We start from the raw sequence: 26,269 nt of genomic DNA on the forward strand, positions 1-26,269 counted from the left end.
GGGCCCTGTACCACTGCAGGAGGCCAATCCCCCTCTTTATGAAGGCCAACCTGCCATTTGCCCTCTTCACAGCTTGCCGAACCTGTATGCTAGCTTTTAGTAACTGGTGTATTTACACACATTCTGATTCCTTAGCTTTGTTTTAGATTAATCTGTCTTTTTTTGCTTTCAACTTCAAAGAATCCTAGTTGTACAGCACAGATCAGGCCATTTGGCCCAACTTGTCCATGCTGATTGAATTGGCATTTTGGGTCTGTTCCATTTGTCTGTTTTTGGTCCATACCCTTCTAAACCTTTCCTATCCATCCATCTGTCCATATGTCTTTCGATATCATCATTGTACCCGAGTTTCAGCTTGATCCAGATATGAACTACCCTCTGAGTAGGCAAAAATGTTGCCTATTTGGTCCTTTTGAAATCTCTTCCCTCTCACCCAAAACCTAGACTGCAAATTGTATTTTTTTTCTCTCTATTAAGTTGTAATGAATACTGCTTGTGACATCCTCCATGTATTCATGGCACTGTGAAGTTATGTAACTGCATCTTTCTAATAATTACTCTTATCACTTTATAAGCAGCTCTATCCTGCCTTGTTTTTAAAAAAAAATCTCAAATAACCTTATTGCTGGAGGCATTTGTTTGACCAACTTGGGTAAATACTTTTATACTCTTGTTCTAATTTTGCTTTTGTTTTGGAATGTTTGACTCTGTATTGTTCTTACTGGATTCTGCATTTTTTTTTTAGCTTCATGTTGATGATCTGCAGAGGACCATCAGATATATGCACAAATACAAGAAATACGCTAAGGTATTATAACATTTAAGGCTGAGAAGGCCAGGAACGGGAATAAAACTTGAGGTTCAAACTTGCCTTATCACGGTTTTGATGGAACCATATGCTTTGCAACAGGGTCGATCTCAGCTACATGCTGACATTTTAACCTGCCTGTTCTTGTCAGAGGAGAGTTTTCATTTAAATTTCTATTTTTAAATCTATTTATGCCAGCAATTAGGCTGCATCCATAAGTGGCAGGCAATGATAGATTTCAATGTGCAATTACAGTAAAGTATAATGCAGCGGGGGGAGTACTGATCCCAAAAAATCCAAGACAGCAGAGTAGTTTGCCCCATCGTAAATGTGCTTCCCAGATTGTTGCAGAGGTATTGCTTCATTGTGGAGAACATTCCTTTTCAACAATGCAGGCCTTTTGTCCAAGGTAATTCCTTTAATTATTTATTCCGCACTATGCAAGCTCCATCTGCCTAAATTAATCTTCAAACCCTAAAAAGGAGGATGGATGCAATTGCTTTCTTTTTGCTGAGAGAAGCGCAAGTATAAGAGGGTAAACATTCTCTTTTAAAGCCATTATAGCAATATTTACCAAATAGCATAAATATTTCCACCACACATTTCATCTTTCGAGAATCGACCTAGATCTGTGGTTGTATCAGAGGGAAAGTGAAAATAATGTTCAAAAACTATTATTAAGCGTCCAAGTTTTCTTTTTGCTGAGAAAAGATCTTGGCGGGTTAATTTTTTTTTTGGTACTAGTAACAGTTATGGTTTAATTTGATTAATTGGTTTCACTCCCGAGTTTTCTTGCTAACAATCTGCCCCTTCCATTTTAAACATCGGATTGAATTTTAGTTATGTATCACTGTTCTCGTGTCATTTGAAAGACGAATTAAAGCAAATGTTAGTATGAATCGGTCTCATAAATATTTATTTCTAGTTTCAAACCCTTTAGCAATTGTATCCTTGTACATTCTATAACTATGTTATGCACTTAATTGTGGTAAAGTTGCATTTCCAGCTGGCCATGTTCTGTTGTGATGGTGGGATACCTCTAGAAATAAACCTCTGGTTATTTCAAGTTCTTTAGTTTCAAAACTGGAACTAACTAATGTTACTGTGCTGCTTTCCAATTTGGTAATGGGCAGTGCCCTGGGCGCTCTCTATAATCCAGAGCAACAGTTAATGAAATGTAATAAACCTTATTTGCCGCAGCCTGTATTTAATGGCCCATTAAACTGCTTCCACAGATGGTGTTTTACATTGAAGCTTGTGAGTCAGGATCAATGATGGTGGACCTGCCAAAGGACATTAATGGTATGACAGTTATAGCAATTTATCATTTATAGTCTAGGCTTCAAGCTCGGAGTAAAAAAAAAGTTTTTTATGGTTTTATGATCTTTAATTTGACTTTTTAATTTATCCAAATACTACACAGTAAAACCCACTGTTTCTGATATGGGGATTAGTAGATGCCAGATAAGTTAATTTTCTGTTGCTTCAGATTGATTGTTCATGGATTGGCAAACTGACCCAATTTTAAACTTACATATTTTTTACTTATTTATTTTCCTTTTTCTCCAATTGCTTGAGGCTGTTGGTTGCTTGAATTCTGGATACCTGGGCTTTCACTGTATGTTGAATAAGATATTCGTGCTTAGGGCTGTGGTCCAGACTTTTTGAAACCTGATTACCATGAAGTTAAAAACAATACTTCATTCATGTAAAGTTTGCATTTTCTATAGGCTTCTGCAGTCATTTTCATTTTGCTGTAATTTCAACGTTATAAACTTTGAAAATCAAAAACTGCGGGCGCTGAAAGTATGAAATAAGAATATTTAATATTGGCAGTGTTCACTGTTTCAGGCTGTATCTGTGGAGGGAGAGAAATCATATTAAATCAGCTTGGAAAATGAGGAGGTGATGTTTTAAATAGATAAAGTGGGGGATGGATGAACAAGACCAAGGAATCTATGACAAGATATTCTGTCAGAGAGAGATGAAGATACTCTCTCTCTCATCTCCTATCTCTCCTCTCTCCCTCTCTCTCCTCTACTCTCTCTCTTCATCTACTCCTCTCTCTATCTCTCAATCTAAATCTCTAATCTCTCTCTCTAACTCTCTCTCTCTCCTATCTTCTCTCTCTCTACTCTCTTCTCTCATCTCACTCTTCTCTCCTCTCTATCTATTACTAGAGAAGAGAGAGAGAGAGAGAGAGAGAGGAGAGAGAGAGAGAGAGGAGAGAGAGAGAGAGAGAGGAGAGAGAGAGAGAGAGAGTAGAGAGAGAGAGAGAGAGAGGAGAGAATCTATCTTCTCTCATTTCTCTCTTCTTCTCTGTCTCTCTTCTTCCTTCATCTCTAGAGAGAGAGAGAAGAGAGAGAGAGAGAGAGAGAGAGAGGAGAGAGAGAGAGAGAGAGGAGAGAAGGGAGAGAGGAGAGAAGGGAGAGAGGAGAGAAGGGAGAGAGGAGAGAAGAGAGAGAGGAGAGAAGAGAGAGAGGAGAGAAGAGAGAGAGAGAGAGAGAGAGAGAGAGAGGAGAGAAGAGAGAGAGGAGAGAAGAGAGAGAGGAGAGAAGAGAGAGAGGAGAGAAGAGAGAGAGGAGAGAAGAGAGAGAGGAGAGAAGAGAGAGAGGAGAGAAGAGAGAGAGGAGAGAAGAGAGAGAGGAGAGAAGAGAGAGAGGAGAGAAGAGAGAGAGGAGAGAAGAGAGAGAGGAGAGAAGAGAGAGAGGAGAGAAGAGAGAGAGGAGAGAAGAGAGAGAGGAGAGAAGAGAGAGAGGAGAGAAGAGAGAGAGGAGAGAAGAGAGAGAGGAGAGAAGAGAGAGAGGAGAGAAGAGAGAGAGGAGAGAAGAGAGAGAGGAGAGAAGAGAGAGAGGAGAGAAGAGAGAGAGGAGAGAAGAGAGAGGAGAGAAGAGAGAGGAGAGAAGAGAGAGAGGAGAGAAGAGAGAGAGGAGAGAAGAGAGAGAGGAGAGAAGAGAGAGAGGAGAGAAGAGAGAGAGGAGAGAAGAGAGAGAGGAGAGAAGAGAGAGAGGAGAGAAGAGAGAGAGGAGAGAAGAGAGAGAGGAGAGAAGAGAGAGAGGAGAGAAGAGAGAGAGGAGAGAAGAGAGAGAGGAGAGAAGAGAGAGAGGAGAGAAGAGAGAGAGGAGAGAAGAGAGAGAGGAGAGAAGAGAGAGAGGAGAGAAGAGAGAGAGGAGAGAAGAGAGAGAGGAGAGAAGAGAGAGAGGAGAGAAGAGAGAGAGGAGAGAAGAGAGAGAGGAGAGAAGAGAGAGAGGAGAGAAGAGAGAGAGGAGAGAAGAGAGAGAGGAGAGAAGAGAGAGAGGAGAGAAGAGAGAGAGGAGAGAAGAGAGAGAGGAGAGAAGAGAGAGAGGAGAGAAGAGAGAGAGGAGAGAAGAGAGAGGAGAGAAGAGAGAGAGGAGAGAGAGAGAGGAGAGAAGAGAGAGAGAGGAGAGAAGAGAGAGAGAGGAGAGAAGAGAGAGAGAGGAGAGAAGAGAGAGAGGAGAGAAGAGAGAGAGGAGAGAAGAGAGAGAGGAGAGAAGAGAGAGAGGAGAGAAGAGAGAGAGGAGAGAAGAGAGAGAGGAGAGAAGAGAGAGAGGAGAGAAGAGAGAGAGGAGAGAAGAGAGAGAGGAGAGAAGAGAGAGAGGAGAGAAGAGAGAGAGGAGAGAAGAGAGAGAGGAGAGAAGAGAGAGAGGAGAGAAGAGAGAGAGGAGAGAAGAGAGAGAGGAGAGAAGAGAGAGAGGAGAGAAGAGAGAGAGGAGAGAAGAGAGAGAGGAGAGAAGAGAGAGAGGAGAGAAGAGAGAGAGGAGAGAAGAGAGAGAGGAGAGAAGAGAGAGAGGAGAGAAGAGAGAGAGGAGAGAAGAGAGAGAGGAGAGAAGAGAGAGAGGAGAGAAGAGAGAGAGGAGAGAAGAGAGAGAGGAGAGAAGAGAGAGAGGAGAGAAGAGAGAGAGGAGAGAAGAGAGAGAGGAGAGAAGAGAGAGAGGAGAGAAGAGAGAGAGGAGAGAAGAGAGAGAGGAGAGAAGAGAGAGAGGAGAGAAGAGAGAGAGGAGAGAAGAGAGAGAGGAGAGAAGAGAGAGAGGAGAGAAGAGAGAGAGGAGAGGAGAGAGAGGAGAGGAGAGGAGAGGGAGAGGAGAGGAGAGAAGAGGGGGGGGAGAGAAGAGGGGGGGGAGGAGGGGAGAGGGGGGGGAGGAGGGGTGGGAGAGGAGAGAGGGGGAGTGGAGAGAGGGGGGGAGAGGAGAGAGGGGGGAGAGGAGAGAGGGGGGAGAGGAGAGAGGGGGGGAGAGGAGAGAGGGGGGGAGAGGAGAGAGGGGGGGGAGAGGAGAGGGGGGGGGAGAGGAGAGAGAAGGGACAGGCTGTGAATGGGAATAAAGTTGTAGGAATGTGGGGGTATAATTCAAGTTAGTCATTAGCCTTGGCTCTCCCGAAAATAGAAAATCTGGAAGTTGGAAATTATTCATTTAAGAAAAAAAGTATGCCTGAAATTGCCAATAAAAGTTGTGACATTTTTGAATTCTGTCGAGTTCACCAATATAGCAGCCTATATGCCAGAAAGAGTTATGAAAGGGAGGTGGGTGGGGGAGGGGGGTAATGTCTGAGACTAGAACTATTGCATGTTCCCTACAAAGAGACCAGAGTAACCTGGGACAGAAGAGCATAAGGAATAGGAGCAGGGGTAGGCCATCTGGCCTGTCGAGCATCCTCCATTCAATAAGATCATATCTGATCTGGCTGTCGGCTTGACTCCAAATTACATGGGACAACAATTTTTTTTCAAAATGTTTGCTTCCTGGGAGAAAATGTGGATTTTGATAGACAACTTCAAGCTGAACACAAAGATAATGTCAAATTTACTGTATCATGTATGTCTAATCACATAATGATGCGGACACAAGCTCTCATGTTGCACCACAAATGTGAGGAGCCAGGGTTTGTCTTGGTCACCAATTTTGCAGGTGAAGTAGAGCTCATGGGCTTTCTTAATAAGTTCAATTATGCTGTGTCATTGAGCCTTAAGCGTATAGTCACTACAAATGTAACAGAATGTACCACAGCTATTGCAACATTGACGAGGCATTTCTGCTGTATTGAAGAGCCTAAATTCTATTGTGAAGTAGACTCACAACATGTACATCAACATGCCTTCAATCTTTATCATTGTAGTGCATGGCATCTGTATAGGTGAACTGCTTTTATAGCCTATGTGCATCTATCCTGACTAACCATGCCCAGGCGTAAGACAACAGTTGCATAGAACCTGCACTGAGTGCCTGCCCAGGGATGCTTGAACTGACCAAAATGGCTTCCTTTGTGAGCAATATATTAGTAGACTTGAAATATGACTGGAAATCACAAAAATAAGTTGTATCTAACATAACTCCATGTGATAGGAAAATCTTAAGGAGATTTTTGTGATCAGCACCCCAAAATACAACCTTGTGTGCAAGTGTCCAGTGTGTGACGGGCCCAGAGGACCCCAAAAATCAGCAGTAATAGAAATTCACCAAGACACTTGGTTATTTAAACAAAAGTTGCTTTTAATTTTCTTTAAACATAAAAACAGAATCAAACTTTAACTTTTACTCTTAACTTAATGTGTATATGTTCAGGAAAGTTCTTTGATTCACAATCCAATCTCACTTCTCACTCACCAGGTTCACCAGTATCATGCAATTCTTATACTGTGCACAGAATTTAACATTTATGATTCTTCACCAGTCTCTATTGCTTGCAGGTAAATGGTTACCACTCCAGAAGGTTCTTATTAGTTTCAGAGAGAGATATTTGTTGCTCCTTGGACACACGCAAACTGATTTCCTCCGATCAGCCACTTCAGTATCTTTTCTGAAGAGTCTTGCCCAATGAGGGTATTCCAAATGATAACCTCTTCTTCCAGGTCACCACAGATTTCCTCTTGTTTCCCTTATTTCAGGAGAAACGCTCGAGCCCAGCTAGAGTGGATTACAAGGGTTTTTCCAACAGACTGACCTCAGAATTCACAACGTCTTCAAAAGGGCGGTTTCCATAAGCTTCCACAGAAATTATTTTTCTCTCTCTCTTTCTCTGAAAGATCTTATCAGCCCTTTTAACTTCTTCCCAAAGCAGTTTTTATTGTCTTTGTAAAGTCACTCGGAACCTGGACTGTCTGGCTTGAGCAAAGCACTTGCATTTTAAATGAGATGTGTTTTGTGAAGTGACCTGTGCACTAACCACCCCCTACTCAATCTTATCTCTTTTAAAGACCTATTTGTATATAATATACCTCAACAACTGTTACCTGCCTTTCTACCATATCTCTTAATTCCCTTACTTTACAAAAATCTAACTCTTTCTCAAAACATATTTAATGAGGCAAACTCTACTGCTTACTTTGGCAGTTCCTCCTCAATTGTCTTAAATCTACTTCCCTGAATCTTGAGGTTATGACTCCTGGTCCTAGTCACCTGCTAGTACAAGCTACTTTACTGCTTCTATCTTGTCTAGTCTTTTCATAATTTTGTATCATTTGGTAAGATCTCCTCCCATTCTTCTACATTCCAGTAAGCCCAATCCCATGTGTCTCAAACTCCACTCATCTCCAGAATCAACCTGGTGAATCTCCCTTGCACACTTCCAATGCCAATATATCCTTTCTCAAGTACGGAGACCAGAACTGTGCCCAATTCTGCAGGCATGGCCTCAGCAGTACCTGTACAGTTGCAGCAGAAACTCGCTGCTCTTCAATTCAACCCCTCTAACAATGAAGGCCAATATTCCATTTATCTTCTTGACTATTTACTCTACCTACAATCCAACACTTCTGTGATTTATGCACAAGCACAGCCCATTCTCCCTTTAGGACAACATGCTGCAATCTTTCATCATTTAAATAGTAATGCGGTCTTTTTCCTCTTGTTCCAAAGTGGATGACCTTGCATTTTCTGACATTGCACTCCATCTGTGAGACCCTTGTTCACTCATTTAAATGTATTATATCTTTCTGCAGACTTTTGTGTCCTCTGTGCAATCACATTGGTCCCCCTCCTCCAACTTATCATGTACATGAACTCCAGCTTCAGTGCTGAGAGTCGTGGCATTCGTTTTAGATGAATGCCACCCTTTAATACCATCTTTCTACCTTCTATTGTTAAACTGATCCACTATATTTGCTAATAACTTTTTGCTTCCTTGCATTGTGCAGGTCTTTTGTGTGGCTCCTCATCCATTGCCTTCTGGCAATCCAAGAATACAACATCCACCTGTTCCCCTCTATCCATTGAGCCCTTTATATCCATGAAAGAGCCAATAGCCACACCACTAAATTTCTGCTGTATCTGCTTGAAGATATTTTTCTCATTCTTCTATTGTATGTTTGCTATTTTCCAATGGGAGATGAATTGGGTTGTTATTCATTAACCTTGGTGCAATGTTTTTCTTTCCCAGGGACAAGTTGCATCTGCTTTGCACTTCAAAGAGTGACCAAGGTTATAGTTTCATGGTACAGAATAATTCAGAAACATTGAAATACAGCAGTAACCTGTTCTTCACTCTTGCTTTGCCAATGTACTGTCTTGTACTGTTCATTTCTTTTAAAGTTTTATAGATACAGTTAGAGGTTTAGTTTGGTGATTAAGGTGTGAAACTGTTAGGTCTGCTTTGTTCATGAATGAGTGAGACAAACACCAGGCTGAGTCGAAATCAGGGTTCTTTGTTCTTTATTACCGGATTGTAACACTTGCGACTAACCATGTTAGTCGGAGAATGCATTCTGCCGTTATCAGCAAAATGGTGATTTTTTATACCCTTGGATACGTGCTTAGAACATGTTAGGTCTGCTTTGTTCATGAATGAGTGAGACAAACACCAGGCTGAGTCGAAATCAGGGTTCTTTGTTCTTTATTACCGGATTGTAACACTTGCAACTAACCATGTTAGTCGGAGAATGCATTCTGCCGTTATCAGCAAAATGGTGATTTTTTATACCCTTGGATACGTGCTTAGAACATCATCATATCATTACTTGTCCAATGACTAAAACTGTTGCTATCCTTTCCCTGCTAGCTTCCTGCCTCTCAATCCATCAATGTCTCTCTTATCTTGTAAGTACAAGGATGCATTCACATCTTGTTATAGCCCTGTACATTCCCATCTCATGATGTTTTACCTAACAGGAGTACAAGGACACCTCCCCTTCTTGTTACAGCCTTGTACAGGGTAACTCCCTACACATTCCCATCTCATGATGTTTTACCTTACAAAACCCAATACTCCAAAAATTCCTTTGGATCACTAAGCCCCATTTTATTCAAATAGATTTGAAATCTTATTTAAATTAAATTTTAAAAATTTAGACATGCAGTGTGGTAACACACCCTTCCAGCCCACGAGCCCATGACACCTCGCTGCACCCAATTAACCTACAACCCCTGAACATTTTGAAGGGTTGGAGAAAACTGGAGGTCCTGGAGGAAACCCACATAGGCCCTGGGAGACAGTACCAGATTTGAACCAAGGTCACTGGTGCTATAATAGTATTGTGCTAACCTTGCCACCCAGAGAATTTGTCTCGGATTTGACTTGTAAATTTCTACCCATTCTCTCTTTCCCCACCATCCACCCTCAGTTACAATATTTTTATTGTTGACTTTTCCAACTTGTTCTAAAACTATAGCCTTCATTTTCTCTCAATATAGCCACTTACCTTCTGCATACCTTGGGTCTTAATCTGCACGGTATCAAGACCTACCTTTATTTACATATGTCAACACCCCCTTGGCCCTCTGCTGTCTCTTCCAGCCTGGTGTGTTCTGATAATTAACTGTTTTCCCCCTTGACAATTGCTGATGAAGACTTCCAGTGACATTGTTACACACTTCAGAAGTCTGGCCACAAAAATACATTAAAGAATGCAAATAGCTGCCATTTGTAATTCTTTTCTTTCTGAATTTCCTCCTTTGATGCATCTGTTGTGTTCCAGATTAATGCTTGAGGATTATTTCTTCTTGAAGTAACTTGGCCCCTTTCTACATTTAAAGTTATAGTATAAATGGACCTCCTATTATATAAGGAGTATGATATCTCATGTATTTCAGTAGTAAGTATTTTATTCGTTTGAGTCATAGCGTGGCATCTTGGGATGTCTTGGAACATTTGTGTACTCTAAATTTTAATGTCATCGTCATTTGCTAGAAAAGGAAATTTAACAGTTTAACTCTGACCACCATTGTCTTGACTCTTTTATTCTCTGGTTTATTGAAATCTGCCTCTTTAATTTCAGTGTTTGCCACTACTGCTGCCAATCCAGAGGAATCCTCTTACGCTTGTTATTACGATGAGCTTAGAGACACCTATTTGGGTGATGTGTACAGTGTTGTGTGGATGGAAGACTCTGACCAGGTATGTAGGAAATGATAAAAATAAACTTGCTACTGTATTTGTTTTGGTTGCAGTTGATTCGTTCAGGTGCCTTGCTGTTCGGCATGGGAGATCTCGTCTCTATCCACCACGGTTTCTGACCCACTGAACTAATTCCTTGTAATGTTAGTTTTGCAGCATTTTTTAAAAAAAAAATTGTGATCTAACGCAAAATTTGTCAAGTTTGCTGTCATTTGATTTTGAGTGCAAACTGATGAAACCGCGTTCTCTGGTCCTCGGTGCAAAACCAACAGACATACAACCAGATGTGACACACATGTAGACAAACAATACATATGCAGGACCAGTATTTCATCTGTAAAAATAAATATAATTTTATGAATATGAGAGTCTCAAATGGCTACTGTGAGCAGTTCCTTTGGTCGTTCAGCATTCTCACTGTCCGTGGGGAGAAGCTGTTCCTCGGCCTGGTGGTGCCAGCTCTGATACTCCTGCATCTCGATCCTGATGAGAGCAGCTGAAAGATGCCGTGTGCAGGGTGGAAAGGGTGCTCTGATTTTCCATGCCCTGTTCAGACTGCGATCCCAATAGATCACCTCGATTTGGGGAGGGGTGGAAAGAAGGGAGATTCCAGTGATCCTTTCTGCCACTCTTGTGGTCCTGTGGATTGACCTCCAATCCATTTCTCTGCATTCTAGAATAAACATTGATCAGCTGCTGAAATATAAGGAACTAACCCGGTGGTGCATATATTATTGATATCAATTTTGTGTACCTGATGGTTGAGCAGCATACATTGCAAGTAAGAAAAGCAAATTGTATTTGTCTTACTGTCAAATCTGAATCCCTATGCTGAAAATATTTTGATAGATTAATTGCCTTAACTCAAAGTTTGTAAGCCAGTTGAATGTTAGAGTGTAACTGATTGCAGTTTCTTGTACTTGTTATATTGTACAGTCAAACCCCTGGTATCTGGCACCCATGGAGATTGGTAGATGCTGAATAAGCAAATTTTCTGGTTGCTTGAGATTGCGGTGATCGGCCAACGAACAGCAAGGCGTGTCAATTTTAAACTTCTGTATTTTATACCTATTTATTTTCCTTTTTGCTGGTTGCTTGAACAGGAGTTGTACATCTGTGTTGTGTGCATGTAAATTTATGGGTTTCTATTTGATGCCTGAATTCTGCCATGCTTCACCTACCCAAAGTGAATTTGATCTACTGACCCTTATTTGCGTTCAGAGCTAATATTGTAGAGGTTCCATTCATGTCACCTTTATCTTTTAAGGAGGACCTGAGAAAAGAATCATTGCATCAGCAATTTAAAATTGTAAAGAAAAGAACCAACACCAGTCATGTGCAAGAGTATGGAAATCTGGTAAGATTTCACTTTTATGGCCTGCAGTGACCGCCTTGTTCCATTCCTTTTGAAAGGGGAACCTGGGGCGATGAACATGCTGCTTTTGAGGTAATTACTAAATTAAAGAGGGGTTGGGTTTTCCACTTTTTTCTCCCCCTCACCAAGCTATCGCATGATGGTATTAGTGTAATGTTTATGTAAATCAGTGATTGATGGTCAGCATGAACTTGGTGAGGTAAAACCACAATCCTGGAGAAACACAGCAGGTCAAACAGTGTAATTTATATTAGCAAAGATATAATTACACAACCAATGGTTTGGGTTTGAGGCGTTCATCAATGTGAAAATGAGCTTAGTGGGAAAAGTCTGTTTCTGTGCAGTGTGACTCTTTCATTCCTCCTTTCAATGGTTTTTTTTGCTGCAAAGGTAAAAATTTTAAAGTACAGCTTAAGAAAATCCAGTTGTCTTTGAAGCTAAGTATTCAAAAAATTTCCGAAGTGGGAGATGTTGTGCAAATTCAAACATTCATATTTTATTAAAACGGGCAGTTGAGAGTTGGGGTGAGCTTTGGGATTGTGTGGCTCTATAATAATTTCTAAAATTTGGTAACTGCAAACCACCTTGATTATACCTCTCTGCTAATTTATCTAATGCTACCCTTGGTTTCCTCCCTTTCCACAAGAATTTCCTTATTATTCTCTTTAGTTTGTTGAAGAATTTTTTTGTTAAAGGAATTGGTAACATTTGAAATAAGTATTGTATCCTTGGGAACACATTCATTTTAATGCAGTTTACCCTCCCTATCAATGTTAGCGGTAATTCTTTCTAATGTTCCAAGTCTTCCTTCAATTTCTTTATTAGTGGCTGATAATTTAATTTGTACAAGTGGCTTAAGTTATTATCTAACCTGATCCCAAGGTATCAGATTGCTTGTGCTTGCCATTTAAATGGTGATTGTTTTTTAAAATTCTGTATAGTCTGTGTTACTCATTGGCATCACTTCACTTTTATTTGCATTGATCTTGTACCCCGATATTTCTCCAATTTCTTATGTAATTCTTTTACTGATACCTCTGGTTCTGTTCGGTATACTATGATGTCATCTGAAAATAAGCTGATTTTATACTCCTTTATTTTTATCCCTTTTATTTTATTTTCTATTCTTGTCAGTTCTGCCAAAGGTTCTATTGGTAAGGCAAACAATGAGGGAGATAGTGGACATCCCTGTCTAGTTGACCTACTTAATTTAAAGTGACTCGATACATATCCATTTACTGCTACCTTCGCCAACGGTCCATTATACAATGCTTTAATCCAATTCATATATTTTTCTGGTAGATTGAACTTTTGTAATACTTTAAATAAATAGTTCCACTCTACTCTGTCAGAGGCTTTTTCTGCGTCTAGAGCAACAGCCACTGTTGGTTTCTTATTTCCTTGAACTGCGTGGATTAGATTAATAAGTTTACAGACATTGTCCGCTGTTTGTCTTTTCATAATAAATCCACTTTGATCTTGTTTTACTATTTTAGGTAGTTAGCTAATAATTTTGCTATTATCTTATAGTCTGAGTTAAGTAGAGATGTTGGTCTACATGATGCTGGTGTTAATGGGTCCTTCCCAGTCTTTGGTATTACTGTAATTATTGCTGTCTTACATTAATCTGGTAAATTTTGTGTTTCTTCTATCTGGTTCATTATTTTCAGGAGGGGAGGAATTAATAATTATTTAAATGTTTTATAAAATTCTATTGGAAATCCATCCTCTCCTGGTGTTGTATTGTTCGGCAGTTTTTTAAATATATCCTGTACTTCTCTATTTCAAATGGTTTTATTAATTTGTTTTGTTCCTCTTCTTGCAATTTTGGCAGTCCAATTTTAGCTAAAAATTCCTCTATTTCATCATCTTTCCCCTCGCTCTCAGTTTGATACAATTGTCCATAAAATTTCTTAAAATTTTCATTAATCTCTGTTGCGTTATATGTAATTTGTTTTATCTTTTTTCCTTGATGCCAGTATCGTTCTGTTTTAAGTTGCCAGGCTAATATTTTATGTGTTTTTTCTCCCAGTTCGTAATACTTTTGCTTCGTTTTCATTATGTTCTTCTCCACCTTGTACGCTTGTAATGTTTCATATTTAATTTTTTGGTCTGCCAATTCTCTCCTTTTCATTGTATCACCCCTTTTTACTAATTCCTTTTCTGTACTTACTATCTCCCATTCCAACTGCTCTATTTCTCGATTGTAGTCCTTTTTCATCTTAGTTACATAACTTATTATCTGCCCTCTAATTAATGCTTTCATTGCATCCCATAATATAAATTTGTCTTTCATTGATTCTGTGTTTATTTCAAAATATGTTTTAATTTGGCGTTCAATAAACTCTCTGAATTCCTGTCTTTTAAGTAGCATGGAGTTTAACCTCCATCTATATGCTCTTGGTGGGATGTCCTCCAGTTCTATTGCTAATAACAGGGGTGAATGATCTGATAGTAGTCTAGCTTTATACTCAGTTTTTCTAACTCTCCCTTGAATATGGGCTGACAACAAAAACATATCAATCCTTGAGTAAGTTTTGTGCCTACTCGAATAATATGAAAATTCCTTCTCTTTTAGGTGTTACCTCCTCCATAAGTTTCATTTCCTGTATTGATTTAACCATAGATTTGGCTACTTTATTCTTTTTACTTGTCTTTTGTCCAGTTTTATCGAACATTGGGTCCAAATTAAGGTTAAAATCCCCTCCTATCAATATATTTCCTTGTGTGTCTGCAATCTTCAAAAAAATATCTGCATAAACTTTTGATTCTCCTCGTTAGGTGCATATATATTGAGCAAATTCCAAAATTCTGAATATATCTGACACTTTTATCATTGCATACCTCCCTGCCGGATCTATTGTTTCCTCCTCTATTTTGATTGGTACATTTTTGTTAACTAGTATGGCTACACCTCTAGCTTTTGAATTATAGGATGCTGCCGTTACGTGTCCTACCCAGTCTATCTTTAGTTTATGTTCCGCTTCAGTTAGGTGCGTTTCCTGCACAAATCCTATATCTATTTTTTTCCTCCTTCAATAAATTTAGTAGCCTCTTCCTTTTAATTTGGTTATGTATTCCATTAATGTTTATAGTCATATAGTTCAACATGGCCATCTTATATCTTGCATACACCACTTTTCCACCTCTTTGCCACCTCAATCCCCCATTTCCCCATTTTCATCTTAGTTTTCTCTTATTACACTTAATGTATGACAACACATTTAAGACATAAAGTACCCCCACAGTTCCCACATCCACTAATACCTTAACCCCAAAATTCTTCCCTCCTCCCCCCCCCCCCACCGAGTTGCCCCATATCCCTTGACGGGCAACCACAACTCCCCTTTTCATTTGGATTGCGATCTTGTTCGCAGTGTCAACTGATTTTGCGGTGATGATTATTCTCTCTACCCAGCCCTCTCCAGAAAACACTTCTTTGTTATATGTGTTTTTTTAAAAAAAACTTTTTTTCCCCCCTTACTCCCTTTCTTCCCTTCTCTTTTCCCTCTTTAGTTCATTACATATACATTGTTTTTACATTCATAATTCTTGTTACATCCTTTCATCTCTTCTCCTGTATTGCAAACATTGTGCGAATTCTTGCACTTTCTCTGGATCCGAGAACAGTCTGTTTTGCTCCCCGGGTATAAATATTTTAAGCACGACTGGATATCTTAACATGAATTTGTAACCTTTTTCCCATAAAATTGATTTTGCTGTATTAAATTCCTTCCTCCTCTTTAAGAGTTCAAAACTTATGTCTGGGTAAAAAAAAAAAAAATTTTTGCCCCTTGTATTCCAATGGTTTATTATCTTCTCTAACTTTATTCCTTGCCTGTTCTAGTATATTTTCTCTTGTGTGTCTCAAATTTTACTAAGATGGATCTTGGTTTTTGATGTGCCTATGGTTTTGGAGCTAATGCTCTGTGTGCCCTTTCTATTTCCATTTCTTCCTGCATTTCTGTCGTTCCCAGGACCTTCAGGATCCATTCTTTTATAAATTCCTTCATGTCTGTGCCTTCTTCACCCTCCTTCAGGCCCACTATTTTTATGCGCCTACTATAATTTTCCAACATATCAATTTTCTGAGATAACAACTTTTTTTGTCACTTTCTTCCAATTTTTCTCAAGTCATTTACTTCCATTTCTACAGCTGTTTCCCACTCTTCCACTTTCTCTACTCTTTTCCCTATTTCTGTCATTACCAGTTCTAAACTTTGCATTTTATCTTCTGTTCTTTTCATTTTCCTTTTAATTGCATTAAATTCTAACGATAACCATTCTTTTCCCTGATCTCATTTGTTCTTCAAAAAAAAACTATCTCTATTCTGTTCATTAGTTTTACCTTTTATTTCTCTTTGTCCATCAGTTTTATCTTCTTTCTCTGTGAAGATCTTGGTCTTCTTCCTCTTCTTCTGTGTCTGTACCTGTGTTTGTGTCATCTTCTCTTCTTTATGTCTGTCTTTCTTCTGTTTTCCCTAATGAGCTGCTTGTATCGCTTTGTCGGGCCTCTTCTTGCTGGGCCTCTTCTTGCTGGGCCTCTTCTTGCTGGGCCTCTTCTTGCTGGGCCTCTTCTTGCTGGGCCTCTTCTTGCTGGGCCTCTTCTTGCTGGGCCTCTTCTTGCTGGGCCTCTTCTTGCTGGGCCTCTTCTTGCTGGGCCTCTTCTTGCTGGGCCTCTTCTTGCTGGGCCTCTTCTTGCTGGGCCTCTTCTTGCTGGGCCTCTTCTTGCTGGGCCTCTTCTTGCTGGGCCTCTTCTTGCTGGGCCTCTTCTTGCTGGGCCTCTTCTTGCTGGGCCTCTTCTTGCTGGGCCTCTTCTTGCTGGGCCTCTTCTTGCTGGGCCTCTTCTTGCTGGGCCTCTTCTTGCTGGGCCTCTTCTTGCTGGGCCTCTTCTTGCTGGGCCTCTTCTTGCTGGGCCTCTTCTTGCTGGGCCTCTTCTTGCTGGGCCTCTTCTTGCTGGGCCTCTTCTTGCTGGGCCTCTTCTTGCTGGGCCTCTTCTTGCTGGGCCTCTTCTTGCTGGGCCTCTTCTTGCTGGGCCTCTTCTTGCTGGGCCTCTTCTTGCTGGGCCTCTTCTTGCTGGGCCTCTTCTTGCTGGGCCTCTTCTTGCTGGGCCTCTTCTTGCTGGGCCTCTTCTTGCTGGGCCTCTTCTTGCTGGGCCTCTTCTTGCTGGGCCTCTTCTTGCTGGGCCTCTTCTTGCTGGGCCTCTTCTTGCTGGGCCTCTTCTTGCTGGGCTGCTCATCTGTTGTGCTTCCTGACGTTGGTCTTCTTGTCGGTCATCCCTCCGTTTATCTCCCACGTCTGTTTCATCGCTCCCTCTTCTGCTGTGTTCCTCGTCCTCCAGCTGAGAGCCCTGGTGTCGGGCGTCCCTCAGCTGTTCACGCTGTGACAGCCCACTCCTCTGCTGCGCCACCCTTTTGCACACTTTTGTTTGGCTCCGAGAGCCAATTTTGTAGTCCACCAATTTTGGAGTCGTGACTCCACAGGGCAGGCACTGACCTCAAGGGTCGGGTGCTCGTTTCCACCACAGCACCTTGTTCCTTCTTGCAGGTAAGGCCTTCTTCTTTCTTCTCCAGTGACTTTTCTACTTTTTTTCCAATTGTTCTTACTTTCTCCTTCTTGGAAGCCATCTTCTTTCTATTCTCTGTATCTTTATCTTCTATTTCTTATATTTTATTTTTGTTACGCTCTGCTTTTTCCTAACTTTTTTCCTATTTTCCTGGAGAGGGCTGGTTTTCCCGACCGGCCACTTATCATGTGACTCCCAATTGTTACTTCGTTTATGCCTTCTGAATCTAACCAGGTCCTGCATGGAGCAAAAAAATCAATCTGCTGCAGTTCTCAGTGGGTCAAGTAGAATCTGTAGTAGAAGAATTGTCAGTGTTTTGTGTCTGAACCTCGTTGAAGGGTTCAGATCCAAAACATTGTCCATTCTTCTTCTCCCTCTGGTAATGGGCCAAATGGGTACAGTTTATGTGTAATTATCCTTCATGCTGCAATTTTCTAAAGAAATTAGCTTTGCTGTCATTGTTCTTTGCTTTTAAATCCTTATTTTCTCTATCAGATTCTTCTTCTTCTTTCTTTCTTTGGCTTGGCTTCGGAAGAAGATTTATGGAGGGGTAACGTCCACGTCAGCTGCAGGCTCGTTTGTGGCTGACAAGTCCGATGCGGGACAGGCAGACACGGTTGCAGCGGTTGCAGGGGAAAATTGGTTGGTTGGGGTTGGGTGTTGGGTTTTTCCTCCTTTGTCTTTTGTCAGTGAGGTGGGCTCTGCGGTCTTCTTCAAAGGAGGTTGCTGCCCGCCGAACTGTGAGGCGCCAAGATGCACGGTTTGAGGCGATATCAGCCCACTGGCGGTGGTCAATGTGGCAGGCACCAAGAGATTTCTTTAGGCAGTCCTTGTTCCTCTTCTTTGGTGCACCTCTGTCTCGGTGGCCAGTGGAGAGCTCGCCATATAACACGATCTTGGGAAGGTGATGGTCCTCCATTCTGGAGACGTGACCTACCCAGCGCAGTTGGATCTTCAGCAGCGTAGATTCGATGCTGTCGGCCTCTGCCATCTCGAGTACTTCGATGTTAGGGATGAAGTCGCTCCAATGAATGTTGAGGATGGAGCGGAGACAACGCTGGTGGAAGCGTTCTAGGAGCCGTAGGTGATGCCGGTAGAGGACCCATGATTCGGAGCCGAACAGGAGTGTGGGTATGACAACGGCTCTGTATACACTAATCTTTGTGAGGTTTTTCAGTTGGTTGTTTTTCCAGACTCTTTTGTGTAGTCTTCCAAAGGCGCTATTTGCCTTGGCGAGTCTGTTGTCTATCTCGTTGTCGATCCTTGCATCCAATGAAATGGTGCAGCCGAGATAGGTAAACTGGTTGATTGTTTTGAGTTCTGTGTGCCCGATGGAGATGTGGGGGGGCTGGTAGTCATGGTGGGGAGCTGGCTGATGGAGGACCTCAGTTTTCTTCAGGCTGACTTCCAGGCCAAACATTTTGGCAGTTTCTGCAAAACAGGACGTCAAGCGCTGAAGAGCTGGCTCTGAATGGGCAACTAAAGCGGCATCGTCTGCAAGGAGTAGTTCATGGACAAAATATATTAAACTGTGAGCTGTCAATTTGCCCTCTTTGAGTACTATTAGCCACTGTTACAATTGGGTTGGAACTCTTGCCTTCTGACTCCAAGGCACTGATCAAAACTGTCATTGATGAAAGAGAAAAAAATATTAATGGTAATATTAAACCATGGATTCTTTATATTAAAAAAATATGTATATACTTTTTTCTCTCCAGACACTTTCCCATATGAAACTGAGTGCATTCCAGGGGTCTAAGAAGGCATCTGCCAGCATGAATCCTCCAGTTGACATTGTAGATGCAGTACCAAGTCCTGATGTTCCCCTTGCTATTCTTAAACGCAAGTATATGTCAACAAATGACCTTGTGGCGGCTCAGAAACTTCTGTCTGAGATCAATGAGCATCTGGAGGTGAGCATGGTACACTAACTTCAACTGTGCACAGCCATTTTTATTACTTTCTCAGATGAAGGCTTGATGTTCATAGTCTCATGTGATAATCTTTTATTTGCAATGAATAGCAGTGCTACTCTATTAAGGTGGAATGAAACATGAAAGTCTGCAACACTGTGATTGTAGTTAGAACACAAATGCTGGAGGAACTCAGCTGGTTTCGCAGTGCCCATAGAGGTAAAGATGTATTACTGACATCTTGGGCCTGAGGCCTTCCTCAAGGTAGTTTTTTAAAAAAATACCCTCGTGTCTGAATTAAAATCTGAGGAAAGAAAGAGAGAAGAATGGGAGGGGGAGGAGTACAGGCCAACAGACAACCGATTAATTGGATAGGGTAAGGGGAATGGTGAGAATTGATCTTGGCTCTGTGAAGGAGACAGGGAAAAGGGAAGAGATACTGTGACCCTGACTGAGTTCTGTGTTTTGACTACTCTATTAAGCTGTTTGGTTGAATTGTGGAGTTTGCTTTGGTATTCGGTTGTAAAATTGCTCGCAAGCTGTAGATCACATGGCAGAAGGGTCCATTTTCCAAGACGATAAATCTGGAATCTGCATTAAGCCTCTTTGCTCTGCCCCTGGAATCATAGCAAGCCCAGAGAGTTTGAGACATGGCTGAACTGATGTATTTGGTTCCTTAGCCATCCATTGGAGTTCCAGTTATTTGAAAGAGGCTGGTGACCTTAGCTAAAAGGTAAGTAAAGATAAGTGTTGAAACTTCAGTAGTTTGTTCTTCTTTGAAATAATATAATTTCAAAAGATCTTTTTTGGGTCATTTGTTTGAAAGGGGAGGCATGGGGGGGGAAAGGGGAGGCATGGGGGGGAAAAGGGGAGGCATGGGGGGAAAAGGGGAGGCATGGGGGGGAAAGGGGAGGCATGGGGGGGAAAAGGGGAGGCATGGGGGGAAAGGGGAGGCATGTGGGGAAAAGGGAGGCATGGGGAAAAGGGGAGGCATGGGGGGAAAGGGGAGGCATGGGGGGGAAAAGGGGAGGCATGGGGGGAAAGGGGAGGCATGGGGGGAGAAAAGGGGAGGCATGAGGGGAGAAAAGGGGAGGCATGGGGGGAGAAAAGGGGAGGCATGGGGGAGAAAAGGGGAGGCATGGGGGGAGAAAAGGGGAGGCATGGGGGAGAAAAGGGGAGGCATGGGGGGAGAAAAGGGGAGGCATGGGGGGAGAAAAGGGGAGGCATGGGGGGAGAAAAGGGGAGGCATGGGGGGAGAAAAGGGGAGGCATGGGGGGAGAAAAGGGGAGGCATGGGGGGAGAAAAGGGGAGGCATGGGGGGAGAAAAGGGGAGGCATGGGGGGAGAAAAGGGGAGGCATGGGGGGAGAAAAGGGGAGGCATGGGGGGAGAAAAGGGGAGGCATGGGGGGAGAAAAGGGGAGGCATGGGGGGAGAAAAGGGGAGGCATGGGGGGAGAAAAGGGGAGGCATGGGGGGAGAAAAGGGGAGGCATGGGGGGAGAAAAGGGGAGGCATGGGGGGAGAAAAGGGGAGGCATTGGGGGGGAGAAAAGAAAGACATGAGTCAGCCTACAGGATGGAGATTGAAAACTTGACTGAATGGTGCACCAACAACAACCTTGAACTCAATATCACCAAAAGTAAGGAGCTGATTGTTGACTTCAGGAAAGGAAAGCCAGAGGTGTATGATCCAGTGATTATTGGGGGATGAGAGGTGGAAATCGCTATCTTGGATGATCTTTCCTGGACCCAACACACCAATGGCATCATGAACAGTCATGTCAGGGCCTCTACTTCCTCAGGAGTTTGTGGAGGTTTGGTATGACATCAGAAACCCTGGCAAATTTCTACAGATGTGTGGTGGAAAGTGTGTTGACCAGCTGCATCATGGTCTGGTATGGAGACACCAATACCCCTGAGTGTAAAGCCCTCGAAAAGGTAGTGGACACAGCCCAGCACAATCTCTCCCCACTAATTACATCTATAGGGAACACTGCCATCCGAGGGCAGAAGCAGTCAACAAAGAACCAGCACATGCTCTTTTTTCGCTGTTGCCATCAAGAAAAAGGTATAGGAACCACAAGACTCACACCACCAAGTTCAGAAACAGTTGCTACTCCTCAACAATCTCAATCAGAGTCTCATTTATGGACTCTTACTTGTGCACTTTGTGCAATACAGGGAAAGCAAAGAAAATCAATCAGTTTGTTTATTTTCATTATCTGTTTTCAGTTCTTTTGATTGTTTATGCTGTGTGCAGTTTATTTTTTGCACTACCGAGTAGTGGTAATTCTGCTGTGGCCACTGGAAAAACTATCCATATTTATGTACTTTTTTTTTGGACAATACTACTTTTTCACCAGTGCATCTGTTCTCTTGCAGAGGAGAAGAATAATTCGGGAGTCTATGGAGAAGATTGTTTCCATTGTTACAGAATCTGTGGAACAAACAGCTCAGATTCTAAATTTTCGAAGTCAGATTCACAATCACCTTTGCTATCGAGCTGCCACTTACCACTTCAAAACTCGCTGCTTCAATTGGCACATACCACTGGTAAATATACAACAATTCCATTGGGGAAAAATACCTTTTTGTAAAAGAATCCAGCCACGTGCTTTACTTGGGCACCAGTCTGTAATCTAGATTTAAGGATGTATCCACCAGAATTTCCTTTTTTTTTGCTTGCTGATATGCAGAATGGTGGTTAAAAAGATTGTGAGGGGAAATTGATGAGTCATCTTTTCACTAAACTGGTGCCTTTTTAATTATTTTAGTCGGTGCAAATGTACTGAAATTACTGACAAGTTCTGTCATTGATCTCTGGGCCAACTGTTTTCTGAGCTATGGTGATGGGGAATCTGCCTGCTAACCTTGTGCCAGATTAAACCATGAGCCAACCCATCTGAACGGAGGAAAGCAGCCACAAGGATAAGAGAAGCACACACTTACTTTCACTTTCATGGTCCACTTGTGCTTTTTAAAAAAAAATTCAATATTCCTCATTGAGATTTTAATTGGCTTAATTCAATTTAAATTTTATGAATCCAAAGCACCTGTGGATAGGTTTGACTGTTGTCCAAGCAGGGGTTATGGCTAAGCCAGGTGTCTATCAAGTTTTGTAGGTGGGATTTGCTTTGGAATGGACTGTCAACTATAACTTTGTAGAGAACATAGATCTGGACTAGCTCTTCAGATCAGATTTGGGGATGTTTTATTATTAGCAATGCCAGCTTAGACTGAGATGTCAAGCCATCTGTTGTTGAATTTTGAAGTGGAAGATATTTTCCCCATGATGTATCCTTTAGTCACCTTCATAAACAATTTGTGGGAACTTGCTATTTGAGAGCTAGGTTTCCAGCATTTTAAAAACTTGATTGCACTATTAGACTTGCACTGGATCTCCCAAGGAATTGTACAAGCAAAGGTGTTGCATGCAAGTCCTTAATTGATTTTAAATCTGTTCACCACAGATCATTGATATTAATTCTATTGTTAGTAAATGAATTTTTGGCTAAAGACTTAATTGGTGTCACTCCCACCCAGCCCTGGATCTCCTACACAACAGCAACACATACATCAGGCTGCTTTTCATCGACTGTAGGTCAGATTTCAAAGCTATCATACCCTCTGTACTGGCTAACATGTTTCAAAACCTGAGCCTCTGCAACTTGATCCTTGACTTCCTCATTGGAATACCACAGTCAGTATGAATCGGAAACAATTGACGATCAACACCAGTGCACCTCAAGGATACGTGCTCTATACCTCTACACTGGTCTACAGAATGTGTGGCTAGGCAGAATTCAAAAGCCATCTACAAATTCATGGTTGATCCCACGATTTTTTGGCAGGATTGCAGACTGTAACGAGAGAGTGTGCAGGAGTGAAATAGATTAGTTCCTGGTAGTTCAGTGGTGTCGCAACAACAGCCTTGCATTCAACGTTAGCAAAACTGAGGAATTGATTGTGGACTGCAGGAGAAGGAAATCAGGAAAACACAAACCAGTCCTCATCAAGGGGTCAGCAGTGGAAGGGGTTAAGAACTTCAAATTGCTGGCTGACAGCATTTCTGAACATCTATCCATATCGACGCAATCATGAAGAAGGCTTGCCAGCGGCTATATTTCGTGAAGAGTTTGAGGACATTTGCCGTGTTATCAAAGACTCTTGGAAATTTTTTTTAACAGGTGTACCATGGAGAGCATTCTGACTGGTTGCATCACTATCTGGTATGGAGGTGCCAATGCACAGGACAGGAAATGACTACGGAGTTGTGAACTTGGCCAGTGCATCATGGGCATTAGTCTCACTCCATCAAGGACATCTCCAAGATGCGATGTCTCAAGAAACCAGCCTCTACCCTCAGCACCCAGGCCATGTCTTCTCACTGCTACCATCAAGAAGGAGGTACAGAGGACACCCACTGGTTCAAAAACTGCTTCTTCCCCTCTGGCATCAGATTTCTAAATGGACAATGAACCATAGACATTATCTCACTTTTCTATTGGACTAATTTATTAATATGAACTATTTTAAAAATGTAATGTATAGCAATTTTGCATCTGTAACGGTGGCACAAACCAGCAAATTTCGAGACAATAAATTCTGATCCTAGTTTGTTCCTTCCTGACAAAGACATATTTGTCAGCAAAAATAATGTAGCTGGAGAACTGGATGACATCTGCACTCAAACAATGTGTAGTTCTAATCTGTGCCAAGAGGAAATAATGTGAAAAATATTCCCATTCTTTTTAACACTTTATAAAATGAACCTTTGAAGTTGAAGCTAGCATTTAATCATGCTTCCTAATTGCATTGTTTTGTGCAGTTTTAGGAACATGCCACAACAATCCTAAACAATGATGAGCTAGCAAACAGGAGGGAGATTGAAAACTTGGCTGAATGGTGGACTAACAACAACGTTGCACTCAACATTACCAAAACCAAGGAGCTAACTACAGACTTTAGGAAGGGAAGCCCAGAAGTGTATGATCCAGAGATCATTTAGGAGATCAGAGGTGGAGAGGGTGAGCAAGTTTAAATTCCTGGGAGTCACTATCTTGGAGGACCTTTCCTGGACCCCTTATACTAATGTCATTGTGAAGAAAGCATGTCAGTGCCTCTACTTCCTTGGGAGTTTGCAGACGTTTGGTATGTACAGATGTAGTGGAAACTGCTGACTGCCAGCATCACAGCCTGGTATGGGAGCACCAATACCTCTGAGTGGAAAGCCCTGCAAAAGGTAGTGGATGCAGCCTTGTACATCACAGGCAAAACTCCCCACCATCAAGATCATCTGTATAGAACCCTGTCATCAAAGAGCAGCAGCAATCATCAAGGATACACACCAGCCCGGACGTGCTCTGTTTTTGCTGCTGCCATCACGGCTCAAGACTCAAACCACTAGGTACAGGAAAAGTTGCTGCTCCTCTACCATCAGATTCTTAAAACAACAGGCTCCATTAGAGACTCATTTAAAGACTTACTTTGCCAATTATTTATTACTGAATATTTTATTTCTGTATTGCAGTTTGTTCGTATTTAAGTTCAGTTTACAGTAACTGATAAGTAGAAATACTACCTGGCCTGCAGGAAAAAAACATCTTAGGGTTGTATGTGATGTCATGTGTCTGTAGTGTGATCATAGATGTGTACTTCTGAACTCTTGGTTGATGGGTGATAAGGCCATAGGTCTGTGGAGGTTCGCAATTCTTTGTGGTTATCTTATTCTAATAATTTCCCATATAGGAAATGGCAGAGATCTTCTAACTTTTGATTAATTTTGCTTTTTTTTAAAGAACGAGTATGCACTGAGACAAGTTTACGCTTTAGTCAATCTTTGTGAAGAAGGTTTCTCAATAAACAGGTGAGGTTTTGATTTTTATCAGTGTTTCTGTTGCAACTGCTTTCTTTTGAATGTTTGGAAAGCTTCATAACAAAGTAAATGCAAATTTTCCTTATTACAATGTTGTACATAAACCAACTGAAAGCAGAACGTCAGGGAACGACATGCAGTCCCGATTGCTTAAGGCACTGATTTGTATTGCACGCAGACCTAATACATGGTGACCAATTACATTTCATTTTCTGAGCATCTCCCTTCCTCCTCCTGCCCTACCTTGAACCCTGGTTTCTCTTTTGTTTTGACGATTGAACAGCTTTTTCAACAGGAACCATTTGAACTGACTATTGCATCTTCTTTCGCAGTATTCTTCAAGCCATGGATAAAGTGTGCCTTGTGAGAAGTTAAAATGCACTGGACTGAACAGAGAAGATTTATTTTTATTTGTTTTGAAAATAGAACAGCTATTCTTGGTTTACTGTGGAACAAAATCCTGAATTGTCTTAATTTCTCTCGTAGGGTTTGGTTTTCATGCTACTTCAGTACAACACAATTTGCTCTGCCTTGCAGATGGAATGCAATTTTCTGTGAAATATGCACTTTGTACCAAAGAAATTTATTTTCCTTGATTAATTTTCATATTTGTTTTAAATGACTAGAATGACGTGAGCACGAATTGCCACTACTAATGCGACTGTACACAAATGTATGTCTAAAATTGAGTATAAATCCATGAACTATTACTTTTAGCTAGTCCAATTAAAATATTTGAAACTTAAGGAGTAAATATATTAACAGATGTATACATTCATGCCTCTTCCAGGATCATTAAATGTTTTGAATAAATTTACATGGTAAGTTTCATTTATTGTTGATTTTAATATTATCCTATTTGTATTTACGAAAGTGCATATTTATGATTCTGGTCAACACTAATCTTGATTTGAGTCTTGGAAGGGAAAGTTATTATTGAATTGGTTGCAGAGGTTCCTCTGAGGAATTCCCACAATGACCCAGAGTTGCAATAATCGGCTGTTGACAACTTCTGCCACTTGGAAATTTATGTTAAGCTCTGGTTGGGAAAGGATGTTTGATATCATTCTTGGTTTATATTCTCCCTTGAAGGGAAATGACCTGGGTCTGTATTTAGTGTATTTTCTTCCAGAAATGGTGTGTCTGAATGGTTCATGTACAAGGCCATCAGGTGAAAGTTTGGTTCGAAAATGTCATGAACTATCTCCGAAGTTGTTCTCAATAGTTGCAAAGAAGATGATGAGATTATTAACATCAAGAGACTGTATGTTGTAGGAAATTGGAACCAGGTATGAGAGCATAGAACCATGGACACTGGTCATCTAATCCTTGCACAATGAGTAGATGACCTCTGATGTAAATCCAAGAAGAGGTTTGTATTTTGTAGGGA

At 41.4% G+C, this 26,269-nt stretch overlaps 1 protein-coding gene across 6 annotated transcripts in view; it reads left to right on the forward strand.

Moving 5' to 3' along the window:
• The window catches only part of lgmn (legumain), a 75,276-nt gene extending 49,584 nt beyond the window's left edge, over window positions 1-25,692 (forward strand). For all 6 annotated transcript variants that reach the window (XM_069916226.1, XM_069916223.1, XM_069916228.1 and 3 more), the window contains 8 exons: window positions 746-808; window positions 2,044-2,110; window positions 10,035-10,153; window positions 11,421-11,510; window positions 18,813-19,007; window positions 21,387-21,557; window positions 24,803-24,870; window positions 25,212-25,692. In XM_069916226.1, coding sequence (XP_069772327.1) covers window positions 746-808; window positions 2,044-2,110; window positions 10,035-10,153; window positions 11,421-11,510; window positions 18,813-19,007; window positions 21,387-21,557; window positions 24,803-24,870; window positions 25,212-25,254 — 816 coding nt within the window. In that variant the 3' untranslated portion in view covers window positions 25,255-25,692. The remainder of the gene's footprint in view (window positions 1-745; window positions 809-2,043; window positions 2,111-10,034; window positions 10,154-11,420; window positions 11,511-18,812; window positions 19,008-21,386; window positions 21,558-24,802; window positions 24,871-25,211) is intronic.
• The last annotated feature ends 577 nt before the right edge of the window (window positions 25,693-26,269 follow it).

Source organism: Narcine bancroftii, chromosome 2, assembly GCF_036971445.1.
Source record: "Narcine bancroftii isolate sNarBan1 chromosome 2, sNarBan1.hap1, whole genome shotgun sequence".
Taxonomy (NCBI): domain Eukaryota; kingdom Metazoa; phylum Chordata; class Chondrichthyes; order Torpediniformes; family Narcinidae; genus Narcine; species Narcine bancroftii.